Consider the following 27754-nt stretch of genomic DNA (forward strand, 5'->3'; position numbering starts at 1 on the left):
TTAGATTATGGAGGAACACTTCTCCAGCCTGCTGAATGGCAGTGAATGTACAACACCAGAAGAAGGCGAACCTGATTCCCCAATCGATGACGATGGAGCAGACGTTCCATTACCCGACCATGAAGAAGTTCGAATAGCAATTGCCCGCCTGAAAAACAACAAAGCGGCAGGGGCCGACGGATTGCCGGCCGAGCTATTCAAACACGGCGGCGAAGAACTGATAAGGAGCATGCATCAGCTTCTTTGTAAAATATGGTCGGACGAAAGCATGGCCAACAATTGGAATTTAAGTGTGCTATGCCCAATCCATAGAAAAGGAGGCCCCACAATCTGCGCCAACTACCGTGGGATTAGCCTCCTCAACATCGCATATAAGGTTCTATCGAGCGTATTGTGTGAAAGATTAAAGCCCACCGTCAACAAGCTGATTGGACCTTATCAGTGTGGCTTTAGACCTGGAAAATCAACAACTGACCATATATTCACCATGCGCCAAATCTTGGAAAAGACCCGTGAAAGAAGAATCGACACACCACCTCTACCGTCGATTTCAAAGCTGCTTTCGACAGCACGAAAAGGAGCTGCCTTTATGCCACGATGTCTGAATTTGGTATCCCCGCAAAACTAATAAGGCTGTGTAAACTGACGTTGAGTAACACGAAAAGCTCCGTCAGAATCGGGAAGGACCTCTCCGAACCGTTCGATACCAAACGAGGTTTCAGACAAGGTGATTCCCTATAGTGCGATTTCTGCAACCTCCTTCTGGAGAAAATAGTTCGAGCTGCAGAACTAAATAGAGAAGGTACCATCTTTTATAAGAGTGTACAGCTGCTGGCGTATGCCGATGATATTGATATCATCGGCCTCAACACCCGCGCCGTTAGTTCTGCTCTCTCCAGACTGGACAAGGAGGCAAAAGAAATGGGTCTGGCAGTGAACGAGGGCAAGACGAAATATCTCCTGTCATCAAACAAACAGTCGTCGCGCTCGCGACTTGGCTCTCACGTCACTGTTGACAGTCATAACTTTGAAGTTGTAGATAATTTAGTCTATCTTGGAACCAGCGTAAACACCACCAACAATGTCAGCCTAGAAATCCAACGCAGGATAACTCTTGCCAACAGGTGCTACTTCGGACTGAGTAGGAAATTGAGAAGCAAAGTCCCCTCTCGACAAACAAAAACCAAACTCTATAAGTCACTCATAATTCCCGTCCTGCTATATGGTGCAGAGGCTTGGACGATGTCAACAACTGATGAGTCGACGTTGCGAGTTTTCGAGAGAAAAGTTCTGCGAAAGATTTATTGTCCTTTGCGCGTTGGCCACGGCGAATATCGCATTCGTTGGAACGATGAGCTGTTAAAAGACAGCGGCTACGCTGGCTAGGTCATGTTGTCCGAATGGACGAAAACGCTCCAGCTCTGAAAGTATTCGACGCTGTACCCGCCGGGGGAAGCAGAGGAAGAGGAAGATCTCCACTCCGTTGGAAGGACCAGGTGGAGAAGGACCTGGCTACGCTTGGAATATCCAATTGGCGCCACGTAGCGAAAAGAAGAAACGACTGGCGCGCTGTTGTTAACTCGGCTATAATCGCGTAAGCGGTGTCTACGCCAATTAAGAAGAAGAAGATCAAGGTGAAGAGTAGAGTTGAAATCCGGATGTCTGTCTGTCCGTCCGTCCGTCCGTCCGTGCAAGCTGTAGCTTGAGTAAAAATTGAGATATCATGATGAAACTTGGTACACGTATTTCTTGGCTCCATAAGAAGGTTAAGTTCTAAGATGGGCAATATCGGCCCACTGCCACGCCCACAAAATGGCGAAACCGAAAACCTGTAAAGTGTCGCAACTAAGCCATAAATAAAGATATTAAAGTGAAATTTGGCACAAAGGATCGCATTAGGGAGGGGCATATTTAGACGTAATTTTTTTGGAAAATATCTCAGGAACTGCTTCACCGATTTCAATGAAATTCGGTATATAATATTTTCTTAACATCCTGATGATATGTACGAAATATGGGTGAAATCGGTTCACAACCACGCCTTCTTCCAATATAACGCTATTTTCAATTCCATCTGATGCCTTCTCTGTATAATATATACATTAGGAACCAATGATGATAGCGGAATAAAACTTTACACAAATACGGTATTTGAAAAATATGTAAATGACGGATAATGAAATCTCGATTATCACTTTACCATGCGAGAGTATAAAATGTTCGGTGACACCCGAACTTAGCCCTTCCTTACTTGTTTCTTCTTTTATTAGAGTTCCAAGCTCAAATGCTTAAAGAAAGAAGTTAAGCCATTGCATGTAAGTACAGGATTTCACAGTAATTTCCAAAACATATTTTATTTAATTTTTCGAAATCAATCATGCAAATGAATTTCCTGGAACGCCTGCAAAAATTAAAGTCAGCAATGAATGCATTACATGAACAACAACAGATAATGCCTCATCAAACGAAAAGCCTGTAACTTGCCACATTGAACCCATTTAATCTTATCTAATGTGGCAACAAGCACAGAAATTCATCAAAATCGTACACACAAACATGTACATGTATATTGAAAGTTTGAACAATCACGAGTTATATTCGCAAATGCATGAACATGCCACAAATAATCTATTAACAGTTGGCTTTCATAAAAAAATAAAATGCTGCTAGCGGTACTACAAGAAAAGTAGCTGCAAATGCGAGACTGCATAAATTAAAGAGCAAAGAGATAAGCAACAAGCAGCGCAACAAAACTGGAGTAGAAGTTAAGCGGCTTACCGCTTAAAAACGCGCTAAATGGCGGCTTTAAAGGCAGCGCCACGGCGTATGAGCAACCACTGCGCTTGCACTCACTGACAGCTTGAAAAGCTTAAGCGCTGTTGCTTTTGTTTTATGCCTGCGATTCGTTGCACTCGATGCAAGAATTATTGCGCGCTTATACTTTTCAACTTTTCAATGCTTTATTTTCGTTTTGGCGTTCTTAGCTGTCATTACGGCGCAACTAAGGCAACTCAATGCTATTTTATGCTAATAAAAACGATGAGCAAGGCGCGCATGCGCATATGTAACATTGTTGCTGCTGTTTCTGTGCGCTTATATGTATGTGTATGCATGTGTGTGGGCTTTTATCTTTGCTATTTGAGTTGCTTTGCGTTCGGTTGGGTTGGGTTGGGTCGAACACGCCGGCGCGCCTGCTATGTTGCACGTCTGTTAATAATTATATACACTTCGTAGTCGTTTAGTTGTGCGCATATTTCCACACACTCGTTTTCCGGTTCTTCGTGCATAATGTAAATAGACATGTATGGCTATGAGCGATGTTTGTGGCGGCGGCTTATCAGTTATAACGGTGCAAGGTTACTAAATCACAAGGCTTGCCGGTTTGACCTGACTGACAACTGCTTGTCTGCCTAGCCGACTGCCATTCCGCGCTGCATTTCTCACATCAGCCTCCTGCCTTTAAGACATGCGTGCCAACTATTGCCACATGTTGCAAGCGTTTGTAGCGCCTCGCCATATCTATTCGTGCCGCTTCTTTGTTGCGCCTCCCTTCATTGCATTGCAGCGTTCTGGCTTTCAGCTGCTGCATATATAGTACTTGCCTTTGTTGCTGTTGAATGCTAGGCATCTTCTGGTTGCATCTGCATCTCTTTGCAATGCGTTGCTTTGGTTTGCATGAAATTCGCATTGTGGTTGTTAGTGCTCGCTAAGTTAGTTAGAGATAAGTCTTGTTGCTTTGCGTTATATCAATTTTGATGCACCATTGAAGCGTTTAAATTCGCACAGCAACTCTTGCAACGCGCGTTATAATGCACGCACTGTTGCTTTTCCACTTAAATTTATGGCTGCACGCATTCACGTGTGTGCCAGTGTGCGTGTGTAACAAACTAAATGCATTAACTATGTTTTTTCCATAAACATTACAACACTTAATGACTTCTGACGAACAATTTAGCTGAGAGGTTAATGCTTCGGAGGTTTGATGGCTAGCAGCAGGTGGCTAAGGATCAGCACAGTAATGTTACACAGATTAAGTCTCATCTAAAAACATATCAGAGTGTTGGCAAACCGTAAGTTTTTGCTTCACAACAGCAACACGCAGAGTTTCTCTTAATATTGACAACGCCTTTTGAGCCAAAGATTTTTGATACTTTTCAAACTTCTGTGTGAAATTCGACAGATCAGGTTGCTTAAATCGGAACACAAACTGTAGTCCAGGCCCGTCCAACATAATTTTGTGAAGGGCCAGGTTTAGCATTTTCATAACCGTAACGGGCCAAAAAAAAATAAAATGACCTTCAGTTTTGGTATATTTATTTATTTATAATAAGCAACATCACATAAATCTTAATATATTATTATTAATGTAACTATGGCCTTAGCATATAAAGATATTCTTATTCTTAAAATCTAATTAATGAGATGTCTGAAATTTTTTCTGTTTGCACAGCGCATCTATGTGAGCTGGAGTTTTAGAAGTGGCTATGCGCAAAATGCCTTTAAGGCTATCTAATAAAGATGATCTGGTTTTTGATTTGTTAAATTTCATGCGAGAAAACAGCTGCTCGCAAACATATGTACTACCAAATAAAGAAATATGTTGAATAGCCAGCTTAGTAAGGTTTGGGTATTGACTGGGTGTAATATACTTTTTGTAAAATTCAATTAAGTTTGGAAGACAATTATTATATGCTGTTTTTAGATGAGAGCTGCTTTGCAATTCTATTAACTCCAGCTGTAAACTCTGCGCAGCGCCTTCAATTTCAACATCAAATGGATTTTGAAACACTTTCATGCAGAGAGTTTGTGATTTGAAGTCTGCGAATCTGTCGTCAAACTCGTTCCTTAATCTTTGTAACATCAACACGTACTTGTCAAAATCCAAGGTATCTTGCTTTCTTGTAGATAAGGTCTCCCAATGAATCAACTGCTTTTGTTCCAGCTGCTTTTCCAACAATAAAAGCTTTTTTGTGAAAGCTAGAACGTGTTCGTATAACTGTGTGCATAGTTGGTCTTTCCCTTGTAGTTTTAAGTTAAGATCAGAAAGATATTTAGTTATATCAACCAGGAAAGCCAGATCAGCCAACCACTCCTCATCAGTAAGGAAAGTAATTTCTTGGTCTTTGTTGCCAAGAAAAATCTTTAAGTCATCCAGCAGAGAATAGAATCGTTTTAGTGTGGCTGCTCTGCTGAGCCAGCGAACGCGACTGAAGTATACAATGTCTTCGTGATCTGAACCGACATCAGCCAGAAAAGCCTGGAACTGTCTGTGGTTAAGCCCGCTTGCGCGTATAAAATTAACTGTCAGCACTACTTTATCCATCACGTGTTTCAGGCCTATACAACTGGGATGCCCAAAGACTATAAGAGATGGCGGGCCGGATGGTGGCCCGGGGGCCGTATGTTGGACAGGCCTGCTGTAGTCCAATGGATTCAAATTTGTATTTTTCGACGGCCAATTCTCTGCTGCTGTGAATCCGAGAACATTGCTTTTAAGACACTGTGGGTGCTTTGCCTTTAGCAGAATCTTGATGAAAGATCCAATGTTTTGCATCAAAGAGAGTACTGTTTAACGTTGTTACCACGCCTACTGAAACATTCTGCTGGTGCACTTTTTTTTGGGTTTAATATCGTTTTCACAGCAGTAAAGCAGTTTAACATCTTTACCGGGTACTTTCCACCAAATCAGTACAGCAGCTGGCTGGTGACCATGTTGTATCTGTGGCAATCACAAATGCAACTCTGTGCAACTCTGTGCAACTCTGTATGAATTATGCAATCAAATACGGCAACTTCGCTTCGAGATCTCTGCGAACGCGTTCGCGAACAGTTTTGCTGAATTGGTTCGAACCATGCAAGGACAACCACTTCTTTTTCTGTCATCGAACGTAAATGCATAATATTGTTGTATTATCAAACGTAAACTTCAACGTCATGGATTCACATGAAAATGTGATCTAGTCTAGCTCAAGAAAAGCTCAAACATCCAGAAGCACAACAGCTTGTCAGGTCAGTGACGGTCAATATGTTCCAATGTGATATGAGAGTGTTTTGTAAGAGAAAACCATGCTTTCAGAAATATTCTAAGAAAAAATTCAAATCGTGGGAAGACCCAGCAACATCTATCTTGTCGGGTAGTTGATGGGTTTACATTACTATATTTGACCATAGCAAAAACTATTACTGATACATAGGAAGTAAAGGGTGTTCCACTTCAAGGTTCCCTATTTGGCATTTATTTTTTGAAGATTATCTCATTCAATTGTTGCCCATATCGACGTCTCAGATCCTTTGAGTCCAATTTTCGATGACTCCTTCAACCATTTCGACTGGTAACTGGCAATGATGAGCGTGATGTTTTACTCCAAAGCCTGAATCGAAGTAGGATTGTCCGCATAGACTTTAGACTTTTCATATCCCTACAGAAAAAAGTCTAACGCTATGATATCACACGATTACGTGATGTTATCCGCATTTCTTGATAGAATAGCGAAGTGTTCGGTGACTTCCGTTTGAACAAAGTCAAGAGCCAATCTATCATCGAATAATCTGTCAACAAATTCTCTGCACTGGCCGTGCCGATGATATTTACTATATCTTTACTTTACATAACTTCTAAATAGTCGACAGTTTCTGATACTAGATATGTAACAGCTTTACCAATTGAAATTTAATTAAGTAAACAAATTAGATTTGCGATCCATACACTTCAGATCGAACATATAACCTAATCAATCAAATTTTGTGAATTAATTTCCATACTCGAAAGCAAAAACAACTAGGGAATTGAAAAGTTTTCGCACCTCAGTAATCAAATTTGCAACAAATTATGCGGAAACTGCAACCGCAAATGGCTAACCGCAGCGAAAATTGAAAACAAAAATTCCATTTCAATTGCAATCAGCGAGCATTCGCCGGCACAGTTGGCCGAAATGCAAAAAATACAAAAAACACGAAAAGCCAAATCGAATTTGCACTTTGTTGCAAGCCGCGTGCGGTTGCTACAGAACAGAAAAACTAATATGCAAAGTGACTTTTGAAAATATATGTGAAATAAACAAATTTATGTATATACATATATGTGTCAATAAATGTCTGTGTGTTGCAGCAAAAGTGCATTTTGTGCAAATTAAGCGCGCTGTTTGACAATTAAATGCATTAATTTGACAGTCAGCTGTTCAAGTGTTGCCTAAGTGAAGTTGACACTCACATAAACAGCTTATGCATAAATATATATTTGTATACTTATGTGATTCTGTAAATGTTTGTATGCGCTGTGCTTATTATATTTGCAGCCTTTTGCCGATTTTCGCCAGCGTTGCGCATTTTGTTATAAACACATGACAGATTAGTGACATGACCCAGTTAACGGTACGCCAACGCTTCGCAGTCTCGATAAACAGTTGTGAATTTGTGTTTGCTTTGCAAGTTTTTATGCTTGCTTAGCTGCGGGATTACGCGCCGATAAGTCGGCTAGACAAGTCGAGATTAGAAAGTATTATATTTGCATGCTCTTGGCGCATTCGTAAAAATAAATGCGAAAAAAGCGCCATATTATTAGCAAAAACAACATTTTGAAGTGAGTTGTAGAAGAGACTTGTTGCGAATTGAGAACAGTTTCACTTGTCGGAATTTAAGCATATTCAATGAAACAAGTTTGGACACGCCAATAGGTCTTAATCCAGTGGGCGATTAAAATAGTTGTGTAAATACACGCATACATACATACGTATGAAGAAATACGCGTAAAAATACGAAGAGTCAGATATAATGAGAGCATGTTTGTAGGTCAAGTTCATGTGACTTGAAGTTCTTTGACAAACAATTTTTGAAAGTTTTTTTTAATGAAATAAGTACATACATAATTAGATCTGAGCAATTTCTAAAGAGATTACATCATACAAAAATATATCTAATATAGTTTAGGGGCGATGTGAAGTTTCAAAGCATTTATTATTAAAAATTTAATATTCTCTACTATTATTAGACTTTTAGTAGGCAACGCATCATGTGATATGGTTAATGTCAGCTGATTTACCGGTCCTATAGGAATAGAGGTAAATGAGAAGGCAGACGAGCAGACTCGGGGGCAGCTAGAGACACAATTCCCGTAAGCTGCCCTAGGCCATTCAGCTTCTTAAAAGTTTGTTTGAAGCAATCGTCTTGGAGCACAACCAACAGAAGGCGTACCACCAAGTTACTTTGCGGTAGTAGTGATAGTGGACAGACCAAAAAGCTTCTAATTCTAAGCAAATTAGAGCTTAGCAACATTGTATGGGTCATCACGAAGCACCTACCCTTAAGCTTCCACCTTCAGAAAATGGAAAAAGTGAATTCGATAGAAAGCAGGGCAAGCGTGGAGGATGATGAGAATGCCCAGTCTTTCGCTGGATGAGACGGCTAGTAAGGCTTCAATTGGGTACCACGAGGTATAGTCATATGACTGTGACCCTTTGAGTTAAATTTGAGTTAGTATCAAACAAAAGTTTTCTTAGCTGTCCGTACATTTCCGAATAGAGAAAATTAATTTCGTAATTCAAAATACATTATTAAATAAGGAAATGTCTATTACAAAAGCAATAAATGCAATGAAGATAGGCTTGTGTACGTTTTCAAGAACTTCACCTCTCAATTGGAGACTCCAAGTGGAGCCAGATCCTTCTCCACCAGGTCTTTCCAACGAAGTGGAGGTGTATCTCTCCCTCTGCCGCTGTCTCTTAATTCGCTGAACTATATCAATGTCGTCGTGTTCGCCGTTACCAGTGCGCAAAGAACCATAAATTTTCCGTAGAACCTTTCTCTCGAAAACTCGTAACGCCGATTCTTCAGATGTTGTCATCGTCCATGCCTCTATACCATACGCCAGGACGGAGCTGATGAGTGACTTGTAGAATTTGGTCTTTGTATCGTCGAGGGAGGACTTTACTTCTCAATTGCCTACTCAGTCCGAATTAGCATCTCTTGTCAAGAGCTTTTCTGCTTTGGATTTCGAGACTGACGTTGTTGTTGGTGTTAATGGTGGTTCCAAGGTAGACGAAATTATCTACCACTTCGATGTTATAACTGTCAACAGTGACATGACAGCCAAGTCGCGAGTACGATGACTGGCGTAGAGGCACGATAGAACATCAGTATTTCATTCACCAAGGTCGATAAGACCTTATATGCGATATTAATGAGGCCTATCCCACGGTATTTGGCGTGCCTCTTTGTTAGGTTTGGGTAAAACTTTTGTCCGACCATTTTCTACAAATAATCTGATTCATGTCCCTTAACAGTTCTTCGCCACCATTTTTAAATAGCTCGCCCGCTAATTCTTCAGCCCTGCTTTGTTTGTTGTTATTAGGACGGAAATTGCTATTCGAATTTCTTCATGGAATGACGGCTCCATCGCCATTGATTGGAGAATCGGGTTTACCATCTCTAGATGTTATGCTTTCACTGCCATTCAGCAGGATGGAGAGGTGTTCCCTCAATAATTTTAGTATGCTCTAGGATCGTATACTGGATCACCTCTAGCGGTTTTACAAGAATATGCTCCGGTCCTGAAACGTTTTCTTAGTCGCTGCATCTTTTTGTAGAATTTTTGAGCATTACTCCTGTCGACCAGTTTGTCAAGCTCTTCGTACCGACGCATTTCGGCCTAATTTTGTTTTCTCTGCCAATTCGTCGTCTCGCTAAGTTCTTCAACTCTTGGTAGGTATCCCGTCCCACAAATGTTCTGGCCGATGGTACCATACCTTACGTTTTCTATAAATAACTATATTTTATTTTCCCAAAACAATTCAAAGCTCAAGATAAGATAAGATTCTGCCATAATATAAGATGTTCACATAATTTGAAGGTTATTCACGGGTTTTTCTTAAATTCTCTTAAAGCACTCTCAGATAGTTTTGACTTAAAGTTTGTGGATATAATACGTTCAAATTAAACAAAAATATGTTAAAGCTCATATCTCATGAAAATCCTCTCTTTCGTATACACATTCTTACGAGCAATTCACTTTCACGAAAATATGATTTTATTGCCATTATCGATTATAGATATACGTATAGTTATATATATGTATGTATATACAACATAAGTAAATATGTACGCATTTGACGCATATCATTCCCAAATGCCATACATTTTCGAAAGCGAATGGCAGCCAAATCCAATCGGAGATTTGATGATTCAAAGCGAACAGCGGAGAATTGATGATTGGCATGAAATTATGAAATTGATGATGGGGAAAACGAAAGAAATGAATGAATGACATGCGTTTTGAAGTAGAAATGATATGTTTACAAACCATACGGCGAAGCGATAAAAAAGCGAAAATAATGAGCAGCGCGCGCATGCGTAAAATGGCTTGCGCATGGCTCGAATTTACATACATACATAATTTACAGTGATTAACTAATTTTAATAATAACCAAATTTTATTAGGTGTGGCTGTGACAGTTATGTGAGTATATACATACATACATATGGTATATATAAATATATGTACTATACGGGAATTTATGAACAATAATGTACATAAGTCAAGTTGTTGTAATAATAATTATGAACAACTTAATGATTATCAGCTTACAATTTCGAAATTCGAATTCGAAGACTTCTCTGCGATATAAAAAAATTATATTTGATAGCCGCCAAGCCTCATTAAGCTGTTCAAATATTGACAGCTATTTAAGTGATTAATTTTATGCGACCATTAATTACACACCAAACTAGACACGGGCTTATGTATGCGTGATTACACACACAGACACGCAATTGTAACTTTTACATTCGGTAGCCGAAGGCGTAGCGCGAAAAGTGAAAGGAAGGCTTGGCGATTCTGATTCGATGGCCTGAAAAGACGCTGTGTAGAAAGCTTTTAATTGCTTTCTATTTGTTTTCACTGCTAATTTGCAAAGATATAAAATGATTCTCTTCATATGCGTATCACATTTGCTTTTCCTAACGCCCATTCATCAAATCAACGAGTCCGGCCACTCGCCCAAGGTAAGCGAAGCGTGAGTAAATAATCATAAAACACTGAGATAGTAATTACAAATTTATTTTTGAATGAGCCATGTTGCAGAACGAAGAAAAATTGCGCATAAATAAAACCAAAAACAACAACAATGAAGAAAATTATAAATAAAGTATCTGCAACATACCATAGAGAGAAAGTTCCCAAGGCGCATGAACAGAACCATATATGCAGAATGAAATTGGTTAGCGAAAATAAACAACACAAACAGCAAAAAGTAGAAACAACAACAATTATCTTAAACAGCAACAGGAACATATACAAAAATGCGGCAGCAACAACAAAAAAGACAACAACAACAACAAGAAAAAACGGATAACAACAACAAGCATCCGAGACAGCAGCAACACATACAAGAAAAATCCGTCAACAACAACAATATTCCGTCAACAACAACATATACAAGAAGAATCCGACAACAACAACAAGAAATCGGACAGCAACAACCACAATAAAAAATCTGACAACAACAACTACATAAATCTGAAAACAACAACAGAAAGTCTAGTCGAACACCAGCAGCAGCAGCAGCGATAAGATTGACAACAACAACATGTTAGTTAGCAACTAAAGACGACTTGACCAGTTCTAGCCATTGCTGCAATATCATACACATGCGCAACAGTGCCACTTGCTTCACTGCGCAATTGCGCATGTTTTGTGGCGCGTCGCTGACCAAATACAAATTAACCAAAGGCACGCAAGCGCAGCATAAAAGCCCGAGTATACCATGTGTACGCAAGGTGTTGCTTAGTTATGCCCCAGCTGCGTTTTATGCTCAGCTGCATTTACATACTCATATCAGCCTGCATGCATGTGTGCGTGTGTATGTGTATGCGTGCATTGCAGCCTCATAATCAAAACGCTATCAAATAAATTTGAAAACAGCATTCTTAACAAGTATGAATATGCTGAGCATTGTTTGTTGCATGCAACATTTGGACGCCAGTTCGTGCCACTAATGCGTTTACTAGTTTCTGCTTATGACTAAAAATGGAAAATGGAAAATGTAGTGCGAAAAATTACAACAACAAAATGAACAAAGCCGAGAGTCATATAAAATATAAATGCTTTGCATTACTTTCCTGGCAAATGTGGAAAATTGTAATTTCGCTGCGATTGAAAGTCGAAAGTATGCGCGCCAGGCATTTACACAAATTGCATTTCGCAGGCATTTCTATACGAGCAGAGCAAATTAGTTTGCTGTTGAGAAAAATTGGCAGTCGCATATGGTGGATACCAATGGAATTCCATTCCTCCTATTCCATTCCATTCTATTCCTTTTTTAGGAGATATATTTATGGTACTTATGATTGTTGTAGTAGAAAAGCTTTGATACATATGGAGTGAAAAATATTGCTAATTGAAAAGGAAATGATTCGTTTATAAAAGGGAACCTTTTCTTTAGGCGAAAAAATTCATATCTGATACACTCATTGGAAATCTGAGAAAAAGTCGTAAACACTAGGCCGACTAGTATTTTTTATAATGAAATACTTTTCTTCGTATATAAACTTTTTTTGAGCGTTGAAATTTTGAAAATTCCTAACTGCAAATCATTTCATATTGAGTCGAAATAAAAAATACGTGTCCAATATTTTTTTTCGTCAAAGTACACAAAAAAAATTGCATGTAATGACCCATATAGTATTAATATCGTTTTCCTGCTGGTATGCATTATCTCTTATACTGAGTTAAACTTGCTGCCTTTATTGCTGCAGGCAATAGACAAGAGACCAAAGATAGGGGCAGTGATATACCGAATCAATGGCGGTTATAACTGAAAAAATCGGCAAAATATAAAAAAAAGATCCCGAAAATTGTAAATAAAACCCAAAATATTAAACATTCATTAATATTTATTTAAAGTCGTCCCCAACAGACGTAATGCACTTACGGCAACGACTTTTCCAGTCCTCGAAACACTTTTCATAAGCACTTTTTAGGATGGCCTTCAACTCCTCCAGTGATTTTTGTTTTATCTCTTCGATCAACTGAAAATGGGTTCCATTCCGATGATTGTTGACTTGTTTGCATGCCAAACTCATAAATCCATGTCTTGTCGGCAGTAATAATGCTCTCCATGAGTACGGTACTCTTTTTGAAAAATATTCAGCTTTACCGGAACGAATCGAGCAAAACGCATTTCATACCTATAATATCCACCAAAATCAGTCAAACGGGCTCGTAAGAGATGTTGATCTCTCGTGGCATCTCTCTAACACTTGCCTGATGATTTTCAAGCACCATATTCTTCACTTTGTTTTAATATTTTTAACAGTTGAAGAGATCGAAGATCATCCAGAACATGGCACGTCTTCAAAGATCTCTCGACCTTCTTGAAGGCTTTGTACCACCGTAGGCTTGTGTTTTTGATAAAAACTAAATCATCGTACTCCTTTTCCAACATTCAAAATGATTCCGTAAACGAAATTTGGTTAGAAATACAAAATTGGAGACAAATTCTTTTTTCAATATTTCTATCCATTGTAAAAATCGCAACTAAGGTGTATCGACTTAAGCAGCTGCTGGCGATTCCCACAGAATATTGTGTATTTTGAATAGTACCAAGAATAATAAAGGGTCTGTTTTAGACATGTGGCATTCAAGAAGAAATAATATCTGTATAATTTAATAGGATGGCCAACAGTTTAGCTTAGCTTTGGTTTGGCATTATGTTCTAAAAGTGATTGCGGGTAAGTAACGAATAAATAACTGTCGAAAGATACAATTTTCAACCACTGACTATAAATCAAGTAAAAGATGTCAAAAAAACTACTCCGAAGAAAGCATTATGTGTCACTATTCTATACCAATTTGGAAGGTTTATAAAAATTATTAATTTCTTGGAGATATTATTTTAATTAATCATTTAATTAAAATGTACATAAATTCGACCAAGGGATAGGTCGAGCTGGACCCAGTAAAACCTTCCCCAAGTACTTTAAAATATTCTCTTAGTTATAATCTAGACGTTGATCTTCAATTACGAATACGAGAAAACTCAAACTGACTAAAAACAGCTAAAGGAGATTACATGTAATCTTTTCCGTATCTAATTTATGCTGATAACACTATGGAACTTTTTTGGGATTATTGTCTGGGGGGTGAGAAATTCCAAGTCAGTGTGATGGTACTAGGTCAGTATAGTAAAACCCACAAGGGTTTGGCGTTCGTATGTGTCAGTTTTTTTTTATGAACTTTTAAATTTTTTCCTTATCTTGATGTTTTTTCGCTTAGTTGTAACATTTTGGCAAAAACGTAGTTTAACATAACTCGCGAACCGCTATTATCTATTTTTCCAATCCATTAGACGGTTGTAGCAGCTTTTACACACTATATTTGGTACCCAATTTTCGTTCACTATAACATAAGAAAAAATTTAAAAGGTCATAAAAAAAAACTGACACATACGAACGCCAAACCCTTGTGGGTTTTACTATACTGACCTAGTACCATCACCCTGACTTGAAATTTCTCACCCCCAGATTAGCTATTGTACTGTGTAATCTGAACAATAATCGAATGAAGGTCATTCCGCCAAGGCTTGTCAACTCGGCACCGTCTCTCGAAATTACTTCAGAAATCTTTTCTGTCGCGTCAACAAGAACAGCTAACAAAATAACTGCATCATTAATGGATTCATATAAAGTACAGAGTACCATATAAATCCAGTTCGTTTTATTTGTTATCTACTTTCTTGGTAGCTAAACTAAAACATTTCACTGATATTTATACTTAAATTAAAAAAAATTAATATTCCAAAACCTTACATTTGTACCTAATTTGACAATAAATACATCCAGTTTGCTGAACTTATCTCAAAACAATCTTTACACTCGTTTTCTTTACAGTACACCCAAAACGTGGGAACCTCAACCCCTCCAGCAGTCCTGCTACACCTCGTTAGCCCATCAGCAATTGCTACTCGAAGTCACCATGCAACAGCCAACCAACTACTACACACAAACCGAAAGTGAACTGTTGCAGTTGGAAGCAACCGGTGGACGCTTACCCGAATACGAGCAACTGCAACCAGAAACAGCAACATCCCAAACACAAAATGTAGCCTCGTCTCCGACACAACAACAACAACAGTCCGTTGTACTTCCAATAACGGCACTCAACAATTTGGATCGTGCCACGCCCGTCTCTTCCACAGCCGCCACACCCACACCGACCACTGTCAGCAATTTAGAGGCATCATCGAGCAGCACAAGTAACGGCGGTGGCAGCAGCAACAGCACGACGCCGCAACATTTTGTAGCGCCACTACAACGACGCTGCCAAGCGCCGCCACCATCATTGCCACTCAGTTCGATTTCATCGCCTCTGCGCGCGGCCAACTACAAGACGGCCGCCTACCATCAGCACCAGCATCATCAGCAGCAGCTGGAATTTCAGCGAAACTCGCAGTCGGACGATGATAGCGGTTGTGCGCTGGAAGAGTATACGTGGGTGCCGCCGGGCCTGCGGCCGGATCAGGTGAGTGAATAGGCCAATGTGCATAAGTCCCTAGTGTATACTATACATATGTTAAGATCTCAAAAGAAATTAAATGTTGAACTGGAATTTGTATACTTTAACTGGGTGCCTCCTAACAGGGTTTAAAAATTTATCTTAATAGCAGTCCATCAACCTCGATGACGAGCTCAAAGGCGCTCTTATTATCACCTTTTTGGACATTCGATCATTTGAACAATCTATGAAAATACTTCTTACTTGTTTCAAAAATGCTGAATCAACATTTCGCTTTGAAGATTATTATAACAGTAAAAATCAAATTTGATGCCGATATCATAATATAAGGATAAACGACCTCAGATATACTATCCGCAATAACTGATCTTCGGACCTCAGTAGATTAGTAATCAAAGACTTATAACCTTAACGACGAATGCTTTATATAAGTAAGCAGGTCAATTGAGAATTCCCCGGCCCGACGCATAGATCGCCTGTGATGGCCAACCATCAAGGATTGATATGCCAAGTTTAAACGTGATGAAATTAGTACAGAAGACGTTGAGCACAGTGGACGACTAAAAGAGCTTGTAACCGACAAAAACATCAAAAAAGCCCACAAAGTAATTTTAATTCACGAATATTTGAGTATGGTAAGTTCTGTGTTCTGTCGCCCGAGCTGACAACGACGAGTTGATGATTCGGAGTAGTGTTTGTACGGAATCTATTCTGAACAGTTCCAGTCAAAAGCTGGATCAGAATGGAACGAAGCTAAAATGACCAAGGAAGTCTAAAGAAGTACTTGTTCTATCTGCCTCTAGTCATTAGTGGTGAATAAGCTGCTAAGAATTTGGAACAAGGCCTATGCATATGCAAACATTTGTAATATCGGGTGATTTTTTAAGAGCTTGATAACTTTTTTTAAAAAAAAAACGCATAAAATTTGCAAAATCTCATCGGTTCTTTATTTGAAACGTTAGATTGGTTCATGACATTTTCTTTTTGAAGATAATTTCATTTTAAATGTTGACCGCGGCTGCGTCTTGGGTGGTCCATTCGGAAAGTCCAATTTTGGGCAACTTTTTCGAGCATTTCGGCCGGAATAGCCCGAATTTCTTCGGAAATGTTGTCTTCCAAAGCTGGAATAGTTGCTGGCTTATTTCTGTAGACTTTAGACTTGACGTAGCCCCACCGCATGATCTTGGTGGCCAACTTACGGGTCCATTTCTTGAGATGAATTGTTCTCCGAAGTTTTCCCTCAAAATGGCCCATAGCGCCATCTTGTTGAAACCACATGTCAACCAAGTTCAGTTCTTCCATTTTTGGCAACAAAAGTTTGTTAGCATCAAACGATAGCGATCGCCATTCACCGTAACGTTGCGTCCAACAGCATCTTTGAAAAAATACGGTCAAATGATTCCACCAGCGTACAAACCACACCAAACAGTGCATTTTTCGGGATGCATGGGCAGTTCTTGAACGGCTTCTGGTTGCTCTTCACCCCAAATGCGGCAATTTTGCTTATTTACGTAGCCATTCAACCAGAAATGAGCCTCATCGCTGAACAAAATTTGTCGATAAAATATTCCGGCCGAAATGCTCGAAAAAGTTGCCCAAAATTGGACTTTCCGAATGGACCACCTAAGACGCAGCCGCGGTCAACATTTAAATGAAATTATCTTCAAAAAGTAAATGTCATGAACCAATCTAACGTTTCAAATAAAGAACCGATGAGATTTTGCAAATTTTATGCGTTTTTTTTAAAAAAAGTTATCAAGCTCTTAAAAAATCACCCGATAGAAAAAGTTGGCTGGAGTAAAGGTATGTTAGCTACGTGCAACACTCTAAATATCTTTACGGATGGCTCGAAAATGAACGATGGAGTTGGTGCGGCAATATACTGTCCAGAGTTAGGCATAAGGCAACCTTTTAAGTTGCCGGACCACTGCAGTATATTTCAGGCTGAGATCTTTCCTATTGCGAAAGCCGCGGAGCTGGCCTATAATGCACCTGCAGGCAACTCCAGAGTCAACATCTTCGTAGACAGCCAAGCAGTAATAAAGGCAGTACACAAAATTGATGTTGGCACTTGACAGAAGAGACTGTAGGAACCAGATAGGAATACTAACTGATGTCTGGTGGCAACACCCGCCCGAAGGAACGGACTTAGCACCAGGGAAATAATGGATCATCTGTTTCATTTTCATTGTCCCGCATTGGCAAGACTACGGTGTAAGTATCTAGGGTCCCCACGATATGATACACTGGGGGAGGTATCGATAGTGAAGCTGCAGAGTTTGTTAAAATTCGCGATAAGCTCAGGCATCTTAAAAGATGAGTACTCCTTTTGGACCTAGCAACTGAACTCCATCTGGTATCGCAAAGGACGAAAACTGGTCTATGAGTGTCTTATTGGTTAACCAAATTAATCTAACCTAACCTAACCTCTTGGGTCGGTATATGAGTATAGGACGTAGACATCACATCTAAATTGTATATTCATTAGGTTCATATCTGGTTTGAGTTAAAAAGATCCATATTTCTTTGAGCTAAGATGTCTAAGCTGTCAGACTAATATATGGTATAAACTAAGTATTTTCTAGTATTCGAAGCAATGAGATGGCAAAACGTCCTGTAAATGTTTCAAATACTAAATGTTTCTCTCGTCTTATTCAAATATGGAGCCTCGAATGTAAGCTTCCAATACTTGTATGTATATATACTGACTACTGAGACTACTGCATGTCCACTGACCAACATTTGGCAAGCGAGTCATGTAAACGCAATCATTCGGTCAAACGGTGAGAGCCAACGGATAAGGACATAAAATCTTGATAAAGCAATGACGCCAACAACAATTACAATTGAAATTTATGAACTTTTTCCGCCGCAACTTTTCAAATTTTCATTTTCTATTTTTAATTTAATTTTCTTGTTTGTTTTGAGTAGGCAGCGTTCCACCGAAAGTGGCGTTTTCACTTTTTTATTGTCTCGCTTCGATTGCAACAAAATGGCACACACGCTTCGGGTTCGCCATGCGGCATGCCACAAAGTCGCTTAATGCCGGCGTAACAGCATGTTTTTCGTTTTTTTTTGTCTTTTTTCGAGCATAAAAAATGATAATAAAATTTTTTACCACTTTTGCTTTCGTTTCGCCGCTTTTCATGAAATTTTGCTCCAACAACTCATACGCCGCAGCGTTTTATCTTCAACGCCTCTTGCCGGCTTGTACATTTTACTCTTACTTTAACCATTAAAAAGATTAAAAAGTTGCAAGTTGCAACTACCAGATGCATGCTTAGTGTTGTTGCAGACACACATGCAGTATTTTGTTGGGTGTTGCAAGCTTAAATGTTTTTGGGCAACGTGTAACAATTCATGTTCATTAGACGCCACAACAAAAGTGGCCGTAAAATATTGCAGCAACGGTTCGCGTTGAAATTCAGCAATACTTCAATAAATACAATTTCGTTGCTTTAAGTCAGCATAGCTTGCGTGCTTACAAATATATTTACAAGCACTGCGCGCTTTTAAGGAGATTTTCGAACGTTTTGCCTCGTAATTGCGCGGCATTTCCAAGATTGTAATCGCAGATTTTTGATCGAAATTGCCGGTAATTAATTGTGCGATTTTGTTAATCGCATGTTCGATGCCGGCGTTTTCGAAATCTCAAATTATTCCATTGCTGGCATAACATCTCTGTCACAGTTGTTTTTTCCGTCTCAGCCAAACCCGCTAAATAATTGCTTTTCATTTGAAATGAAAGATATTTGGAGTTGATTAATGTAATTAGTATTAAATCGTATATGTTCCCATATAAGTATTTGTATGTATTGGTTAATCGCCAAATAAGTTTATTGCTGGAATTTAGCTATCTTGGAGATAATTACTTACTTCTTACGGCTAAACGAATTGAAAATCAAGTGATGTGTGGAAAAATGTTGAACTCATATCTCAATTTGATTGCTTAATTCAATTTCTTTACTTAGTTACTAATTGCATCTCAATTAAAAGCGTTTAAGTGGTCATTTAATTGCAATCTCTTATAAAACATTTAAGAAATTTAATGATTTTGAGGAATGCTTTTAATAAACTCATTACTAATTTGGATTATTAAAGCGCTTTATTTGGTTTGGTTTGTTAATCAGATAAATACATTATTAACTTTGGCTGCTTCAAACAATAGTAATACCTTTAACGGGTGCATTTATTATAGCATAAAAGGGTATACAAAATATTATATTGATTTTGAATGGTCAGTTTTTATGACAGCTTAATTGCCGAAGTTGAGGCCCATTTTTAAGCAAAGGACAAGTCGTATTATAAAAATGGTATCGAAAAGTTGACCACCACTGCCGTAGACAAAAATCCCGCTTATCAAAAGAAAAACTCTTTCATACAAAGACTTGATTCCGATCATTCACTTTGTATATCAGCTATATGCTTTAATGATCTGAAATTGACGGAATCAACCAATGATCAGCTTCTAGGGAAAAACACGTGTACAAAATTTTAGATCGATATCTCAAAAGATGAGGGACTACGGAGATACAGACGGACATGGCTAACTCAATCACGCTGATCATTTATAATGTATATACTTTAAATAAAGTCTTTGATGTTTCCTTTTTGCTGTTCTTCTTCTGATATTAATATCATCGGCATACGACAGCAGTTGTACACTCTTATAGAAGATGGTACCTTCTCTGTTTAGTTCTGCAGGTTGAAGAAGTCGCACGATAGGGAGTCGCCTTGTCTGAAACCTCGTTTGGTATCGAACGGCTCGGAGAGGTCCTTCGCCGAGCTTTTGGCATAACTCAACGTCAGTTTACACCGTCGTATTAGTTTTGCAGGGCTATGGTGTTATTTTGCTTTTTGGTGTTACAAACTTAATATATCCTGTGCAGGAAACAAATATGTGGTGTGCTTAGACCTGATCCCAATTCATAATTACATCAATATAAAATATTTTCTTTATCTTAATGATTAGTTATAAAACCTAGGGCCTAACGTCCTATAATAATATACATTAGTATAATGGGAAGTGTAAAAAGCGTTTAAGATTTAAGTCGGATTTCCCAGTTGGTAATAAAAATTGGTACCAGGATTCAAAGGATACCAAGTAACTTCATTCGGTATCTTGCGACGCCGGTGATTGCATGCACATTGTTGCCAGAATTTTAAGAAAGAAAATATTGAACCCTTTTCATGAAACATGATATTTCGACATAGTAGGGCCTTGTGGCCGCCTCGCCTTTCTTTGGATAGTCGACTTCCAACAAACAATAAGATAAATAATTAAAGCAAGCAAATGGACTTGCACTAGTGTCGTCTAGTTCGCGGTGGATCTCTCGAAACTAGCGGGGTCATAGTCATACATCCATTGTTGGTTGACATTGAGACGAAGAATTTTTTTTTAAACCGAGAACCTTGTTGTTGTTTTCTTGTTGATGTTAAGTTTATTTGGGAAACTTTGAAATAGATCACCGAGAAGTCCAGAAAGTGGTAGCCTACTCTTTCCCTGCCAATAGGTCAAACTTCGTCATATTTGGAGCATGTTCGCCGAGTGAAGTGTGTCTGTCTGTGGTAGATACATGCTTCGTCGACGGTTACGAAATACTGCAGGAACTTCTCGACGTTGGAACACATTAAAACATCATAATCGAGTCGCTGTATACCATACAGTATCCTCATCTACCGTTTCTTGATTTCACTTTGCGATTTCCTTTCAAAAATCAAGAATGGAATCACCGACCGTGGCAAAAGCTTTGTACTTTTTCTTAAATCGTTGGGCACGTTCGCGTATACACGCGCTCAAAAAAAACTACAACTCGGATTCGGCTAAAATTTTAACGGTTGCCGTCTACGGAAATGTACGACATAGTATGTGTATGTGATCTATTCTTACAGTTGGGGCTAAGCAACCGGAACGGAGCCGAATTTTTATCCGGCCAAGGATTGTCAACTCGGCTCCATTCCTCGAAATTACAGTACGGTACAACAACAACAACATTCTTACTTTATCAGCCTAATAGCGATCTATAAGGATCTAGTGAGAGATTTTTTTGGCAGCGAAGTGAACTCATAAATTTATGTTTGTCGAATTATAGCCGAGTTCTTTCATTGTAAAAGTACCATTCTGTGGATCTGGGGATAAAATATTAATTTCCAGAATGTTTTTTGACTATCTGTGTCTGTAAACAGTGGAAGATTCTTCTCCTTTGTGCATTTCATAGGCAAATCTAAATAAAAGAAGAAATTCCGTCAAATACCATAAAAAGTTATAAACAGTGTCTCATTTTAAATATTTTAAAGATTTTTTATACAATTATCATTACAATTTCTATAATACATACATATGTACATACTTAAAATAAAACCTCAGTCATCATTTTGAGCTAGTAAAACCATTACTCAGCATGACTTTTACGATTTTAACGCGCTTACGCGTAACTCCGCACCTGTTCCAAGCAATGACGGAAATATCGCGCGCACAACACTCAACTGCAGACAGACACATACACAACTGTGCATTCCACCATTAGTTCAGCTAAACGCAGTTGAGCGGAGCAACCAAGCGATTGACGTTGTCCACTCCATTTAATTTCATTCGGAGCGTGATTCGAGTGACATTTTCCGACTGCGGACAACGAAGCAATTAATAACATTTTCGGTGCGTTGTTTTTGTCTATTTTGTGGTACATTTGACTTCTAACTTGCGGAAAACTCACTACTTTTTGCCACAAATATTTCCCATGTTTTAGCATTGGACCCGCACACAAGACGAGGTGCTGCGGGGGATTGGACTGGTTGCAAAACTACAAATTTTGCCACGCTTTCGAAAATGCTGTGTGGCAGCGCTGACTCACACACGCACATACTGGATGCTTGGACAGATAAGAGTCTCGCATGTTGTACGGCGGCACTGGCCTGTGGACTGGGTGTAGAAAGATAGATGACATATGAAAAGCTGGCGGGCGCCTGCGGTGCAACACGCAGCGGTGCCACGCTCGTTGTTGTTGGTATGCGAGTGGCATGCATGTGGTGCGCTGACACTTTGAACCAAATAGATAGCTGTAAAATATATTGGTGTTGTTAGCCGATTGAGTTTTCGGTGGAAATTGACCAAAACAAGAGTTAATTGCAGAGACGCACCGGCGGTGGCGGCGGTGAATTGGCTTAGTTGGCCGCCGAGTGAAAGTGTTGTGACTGCTGCGTGCACAATTTGATTAATTTCGCTGTTGTTTAGACGTTGTTGCTGCTGTTGTTCAGCTGCTGCTACCACATTTCAGCAGGCGACGAGTGAGTGCGAACGAGTAGGAAATGATTCGTTACAAATTGAGGAAGTTTTCATTTTACGGTGTTGGTTCAAGTGAAAAATGTCATGCTATAAATATTGCCATGCTTCATAGTTGATTAAATTAATTGTAGTGAATTTATATGGGGGTTAAACGATATTTTGATTTTAAACCGTGTTTCCGGTGGGAGAAAGCAAAGCTTTGAAAGATTTGCTGGAGAGAAGAGTTTTCATGTTGGACTGGGTAAATAAAGTAAGCAGTTGGAAAGTAAGGAAGGACGGTGAAATGCTTTGTACTGAACTGTTTCATATGAAAAATTGTTTCGTATAAACTAAACCTATCCTATCAGGCTAACAGCTCCAAATTTATCCTGAATTAATAAATCAAATATTCACATACCAAATTAACATTGATTTCTATAAAAAAAGTAATAGAAGTAAATATTAATTTGATATAAATAGTCTTCTCTTAAAATATCATAAGCCCATTCTTCAATTTGCAATAAGTTTCTAACGGTTCTCTCCTGCCAATCAGCTGATAACACGTTCCCCGAAGCACATATGCAAGTTTTATTTTTATTGAAGCATATGGAATTCCAAATCTTCTGCTTAAAATAGCTCATAGATGACTTATAGGTGACTTTTATGTATATTTAGTTGACCAGTTTCTGTTTGCAGCCTCTACTCTACGCTTTCTCGGTATAAACTTCAATCCTTTTGGCATTTGTCTTAGATCATTGGACTTTTGAATCTAAGTGAGAGCTGATTTGAAACTCTTTTCCACTAGCAGCACTGGCAGTTACAAGTACAACGACGAGATTTTAGTCGTTAGCGGGAAACCCGAACGACTCGCAAGTGGAATGTAGGAAGACTGCAGATATAAAAAAAGAGACTGTGCTCATCTCAACTGTCGCTATGACACTAAAAACCAAATTTTTTTTAAATACAATATTTTCTGTGAATTTCTCAATTATATTCTAGGTTGAAGCTTAGTCTGTAAACATCCAGTACTAAAAAAAATGATTCGTAGCTTTTCAGAATACTTCGTAGGCATTTAGATGATATGCCACCTCTACGATATATTAATATTTAATATATCCAACTGCTTCAAGTTTCCTTAAATTTTGATGGAGTGAAGAGCCTTTAAACTGATGTACTTGAGCAATAGCCCAGCTGATGTAGATGGGGGTGTTTTTGGGGTCGGGCAACATACTACGGTCAGTATCGTAGAAGCCGAAGTAAGCGGCATGGTAGATGATGATACCTTGAAGGAAACACCGAAGCCACGATAAAAACCAGCAAAAATGGCACTCTTGCAAGTTCTAGCCAAGCAGTTACCATGCCCAGTAATACCGGGTGGTCCCTTACTGACATCAGCAGCCAAACGGGTACGGGCAAAGTCCAAGGGGTAGAAGCATCACCATCGGAGACCAAGATACCCGCGTAATAACGCTTGTCAACATCACACAAGAAAACCTATTTGTACACATCATTGAAGGCGAAGTTCAAAGCCTGAGTTGGGAAGTATCTGATAACATTGACCAAGTTACCACACCAGTATGACATAAAACCTTGTATTGCCTATCAGGGCTGATTTGTTTTGAGATGCAAGAACAGTCTTTGAGGCGGCAGCAGAGATACTACCCGCAGCGAAATCCTTGACGAATGCAAAGGGATCACAGCCCTTCCTCGCCCATTATACTTTTTGTTTTGTACACTTCTTACAAAAGAGATACAGTAAAAAGTTCTTTTGAAGAAAATCAGATCTTCCCACTCGGCGTTGACAAGTCGAGTGCTCGACCTTGTGCGGCTACACTTGAAATTTAAGAAGACGCATTCATATGAGTCCAATTTACTTCTGGCCATGAAGTGCAGATTGTCTTCACATTATCAACTATTCATTCTTCATTGTTAAAGTTGCACAGTTTTGTATCTAGGGATTTAGATAATTAGAACTCAATTGGTCGTTAGGTAACTCGATATTGATGCTAACTTTCCATTATCCATATACTTCTGATTTTGTGTACGCTAACTAGCCTGTGGAGGAAAAATTTTGGCTCAATCTATTTGGACTAAATATACAAAACGTCTTAGTCTGATTTTATGCAGAATTCGTCGTCAACAAATGTTATTAAGAATAAATATGGAATATTTACGGTAAGGAATATACTATTTTATGCTTTGAAAAAGAGGTTTTGAACTATGCCAGCTGGTTTTTCATTTCATAAACTTTTTTTCTTTATGACCGAAGCTTCAAATAATATTGAAGGGTTTTCTCGTTAATCATCGTAGAATAAAATTTCTAGATTATTCATCTGTTTCAAGAAAAACAGATTTTCTACACATGCAAATCTTAAAGTTGAGGCCACTGACTCCGAATTTCGGTAGTAAATTTAAATAATTTCGACTCGTTTTTGGATCGTATATCTTTCCATGATGAAATGACCTTATTGGAGAGAAATGTTAAAAGAGCGGGAAAATATATTTTGTAGCGTTCCTATTGAAAACTCGTTAAAATAAATCAGATAGACATTTCAATTATTTATAAAAATCACATCGGCAGGCTTAGTAATGAATATGCGCACAAAAACCCCTTGAAATAATTAATATTTCATTATTTTCACCATTAAAAATATAATATAACAATTTTCAACTTATATATTTTTACTAAATCTGTTCACTCTTTAAAAAAATAATCTCTATGATATTTGTTTTACATTACAGGTTCGTTTCTACTTCTCCCAACTACCCGACGATAAGGTGCCCTATGTAAACAGTGCCGGCGAAAAGTATCGCGTCAAGCAGTTACTGCATCAATTGCCGCCGCAAGACAATGAGGTAAGTACCACATTAAGCGCTACCAAGTAGCTCCCACACTAACCGTAAAATAGACGATCAGACGACTGAAAAGACATCGGAAATGAAGAAAACAAGCAAATTGGCTTTGTAATAAACGTAGAAAAACACAAAAAAGTAACTGAAAATGGCTGAGGCGGCCGCCAACAATAGCAATCCAGAATCGCAGACAATAAAACGAAAACGACCAAGAGAGGAGCGGGAAAGAAACTATTTAAAAAACACGGCAGTAGTTAAAACGCATTGTGCAAATGTGAAAATGAAACCTTTCAAAAGTTTTTCCTTTTTACTTGTACTCGTAAGATTAAAAAACTTTGACATTGTACTTCTTGCCTTGGCTGCGACTTGTGACTTCGCCTTCGCCGTCGCCTTCGCCTTCAACTTCAACTTGAACGTCATTGTCGCGTCAGTTGAGGACGTGCAAGTGTATTTTTAATTAAAATTTACTACAATTTTCCTTTACTCATACTCACTTGTATATCCCTCGCTCTCATTGCTTTCTCCTTTTCTTTCCTTTCTCATAGGTGCGCTACTGCCACTCGCTGAGCGATGAGGAGCGCAAGGAGCTGCGCATATTTTCGGCACAAAGGAAGCGTGAAGCCTTGGGACGTGGTGCCGTACGGTTACTCTCCGACGAGCGTCCATGCAAGGGGGTGAGTAGTTATTTTAAGGCGTTTACATATAAAATAATATGTCGACAATTTTTTTAGTTGAATTTAATGAGCGGTGAAGAGGATTTGTTGAAGTTTTAATTAATATGTTCAGGGAACTAATTGCTTTTTGGAAAATATTTGTTGCAAATACTATCGAGTATCATTTTGAGTAAAAAAAATGCTTAATAATTACTTCTTTTGTCTTGCTTATATACTAAGAGTAGTTGAACATTAAAATAATACTAAAATAATCAAACACCGTGTAACAGCTACTAGTGAATTCTTCAATGATCTTACTGAGAAAATATCTTTGATTTCTAGATCTCGCTCAAAATATCTTATGATTTATCATTGTAAATGGTCGGAGTCATTTCGAAAATAATCCTACTTCAATTTTTTTGACCATGTCTTGAACCTTTATGATAAAAACAGAAAAATCGCATAACGATCTCCACTATTTGTTAATTGAAATTACCAAAACTATTAGAATTATTTCTAAAAATCCAACGTAAAAGTGACAAAAACTACGCTAAACATAATGTCGAATAGACATGTTGGAGTTCTTGGTATAGTGGCGAAATTATTCCCCAAATTATTTTTAGGAATGCAGACAAGTTGCCCGTAAACATTCCGGTCCATTCGTGTTACGTAGACCTGACTTTCGTGGGAAAGGGTAGAACATATTATACGTTGTGCCGTGCGGTCTAGAACATACTGAACTTGATGTCGGAACTTAATTCAGAAAATAGTTCTGACATCAAAAACCTTATCTTGATATTTTTCGTAGCCGATAATGGCTAAAAAGATCTCATTACACTTTCTTACGTCTTAAATTACAAGCATCTAATTGAGACCTTGTAGAGGCTACTTTTGAGAGGAAAAGTTGATTTGTTGCCTGTTGAGAGACTTTGCCCATGTCTAGTCAAGATGTTATGTATTAGAACCGAGTTAGTTGACCAAAGCTTACAGTCAGTTAACAAACCTAAAGCTGTGTGTTCGTATCCTTCCAAAACCATAATAATAAATATAAGGAAAAGTTCCGCAGTTTTCTAGATTTCGATGATTTTTATTTGATTGTAAGTACTTGTATATCCTTTAACATAACGTCTGAAAAGTTCCGTATATAAAAACTTCGTACTAAATTTAATATTATTGTCGGTTATTTGATATCCGAGATGTGGTTGGGTTTTCCAAATGCTGACAAATGTTCAGTTTATTCAAGGAATGGCATCCTGAAGTGAAAACGGCAAATCGGTTTATAATGCGAGTGAAGAGGTGACCTGTGCTCTCGTTAACTCTACGCTGGAACGCGGCTGATAATACCATATTAAATACAAAAATGTCTGGCTTCAATCTCGGTATCAAACTCATTAGTCTAGAAACTTTGAATATAATAAAAGAGAACATAGCTCATAGTAGCTTGAAGCTCATTGGAAACGAAATATAAAATAACAAATCTTA

At 38.5% G+C, this 27754-nt stretch overlaps 1 protein-coding gene across 1 annotated transcript in view; it reads left to right on the forward strand.

Annotated features, from left to right (window-relative positions):
• LOC126754492 (uncharacterized) overlaps positions 1-27754 on the forward strand; it is a 101329-nt gene that overhangs the window by 47214 nt on the left and 26361 nt on the right. The window contains exons 2-4 of the mRNA XM_050466504.1: positions 14881-15511; positions 25509-25622; positions 26165-26293. Coding sequence (XP_050322461.1) covers positions 14881-15511; positions 25509-25622; positions 26165-26293 — 874 coding nt within the window. The remainder of the gene's footprint in view (positions 1-14880; positions 15512-25508; positions 25623-26164; positions 26294-27754) is intronic.

This window comes from Bactrocera neohumeralis, chromosome 4, assembly GCF_024586455.1.
Source record: "Bactrocera neohumeralis isolate Rockhampton chromosome 4, APGP_CSIRO_Bneo_wtdbg2-racon-allhic-juicebox.fasta_v2, whole genome shotgun sequence".
In the NCBI taxonomy this organism is placed as follows: Eukaryota; Metazoa; Arthropoda; class Insecta; order Diptera; family Tephritidae; genus Bactrocera; species Bactrocera neohumeralis.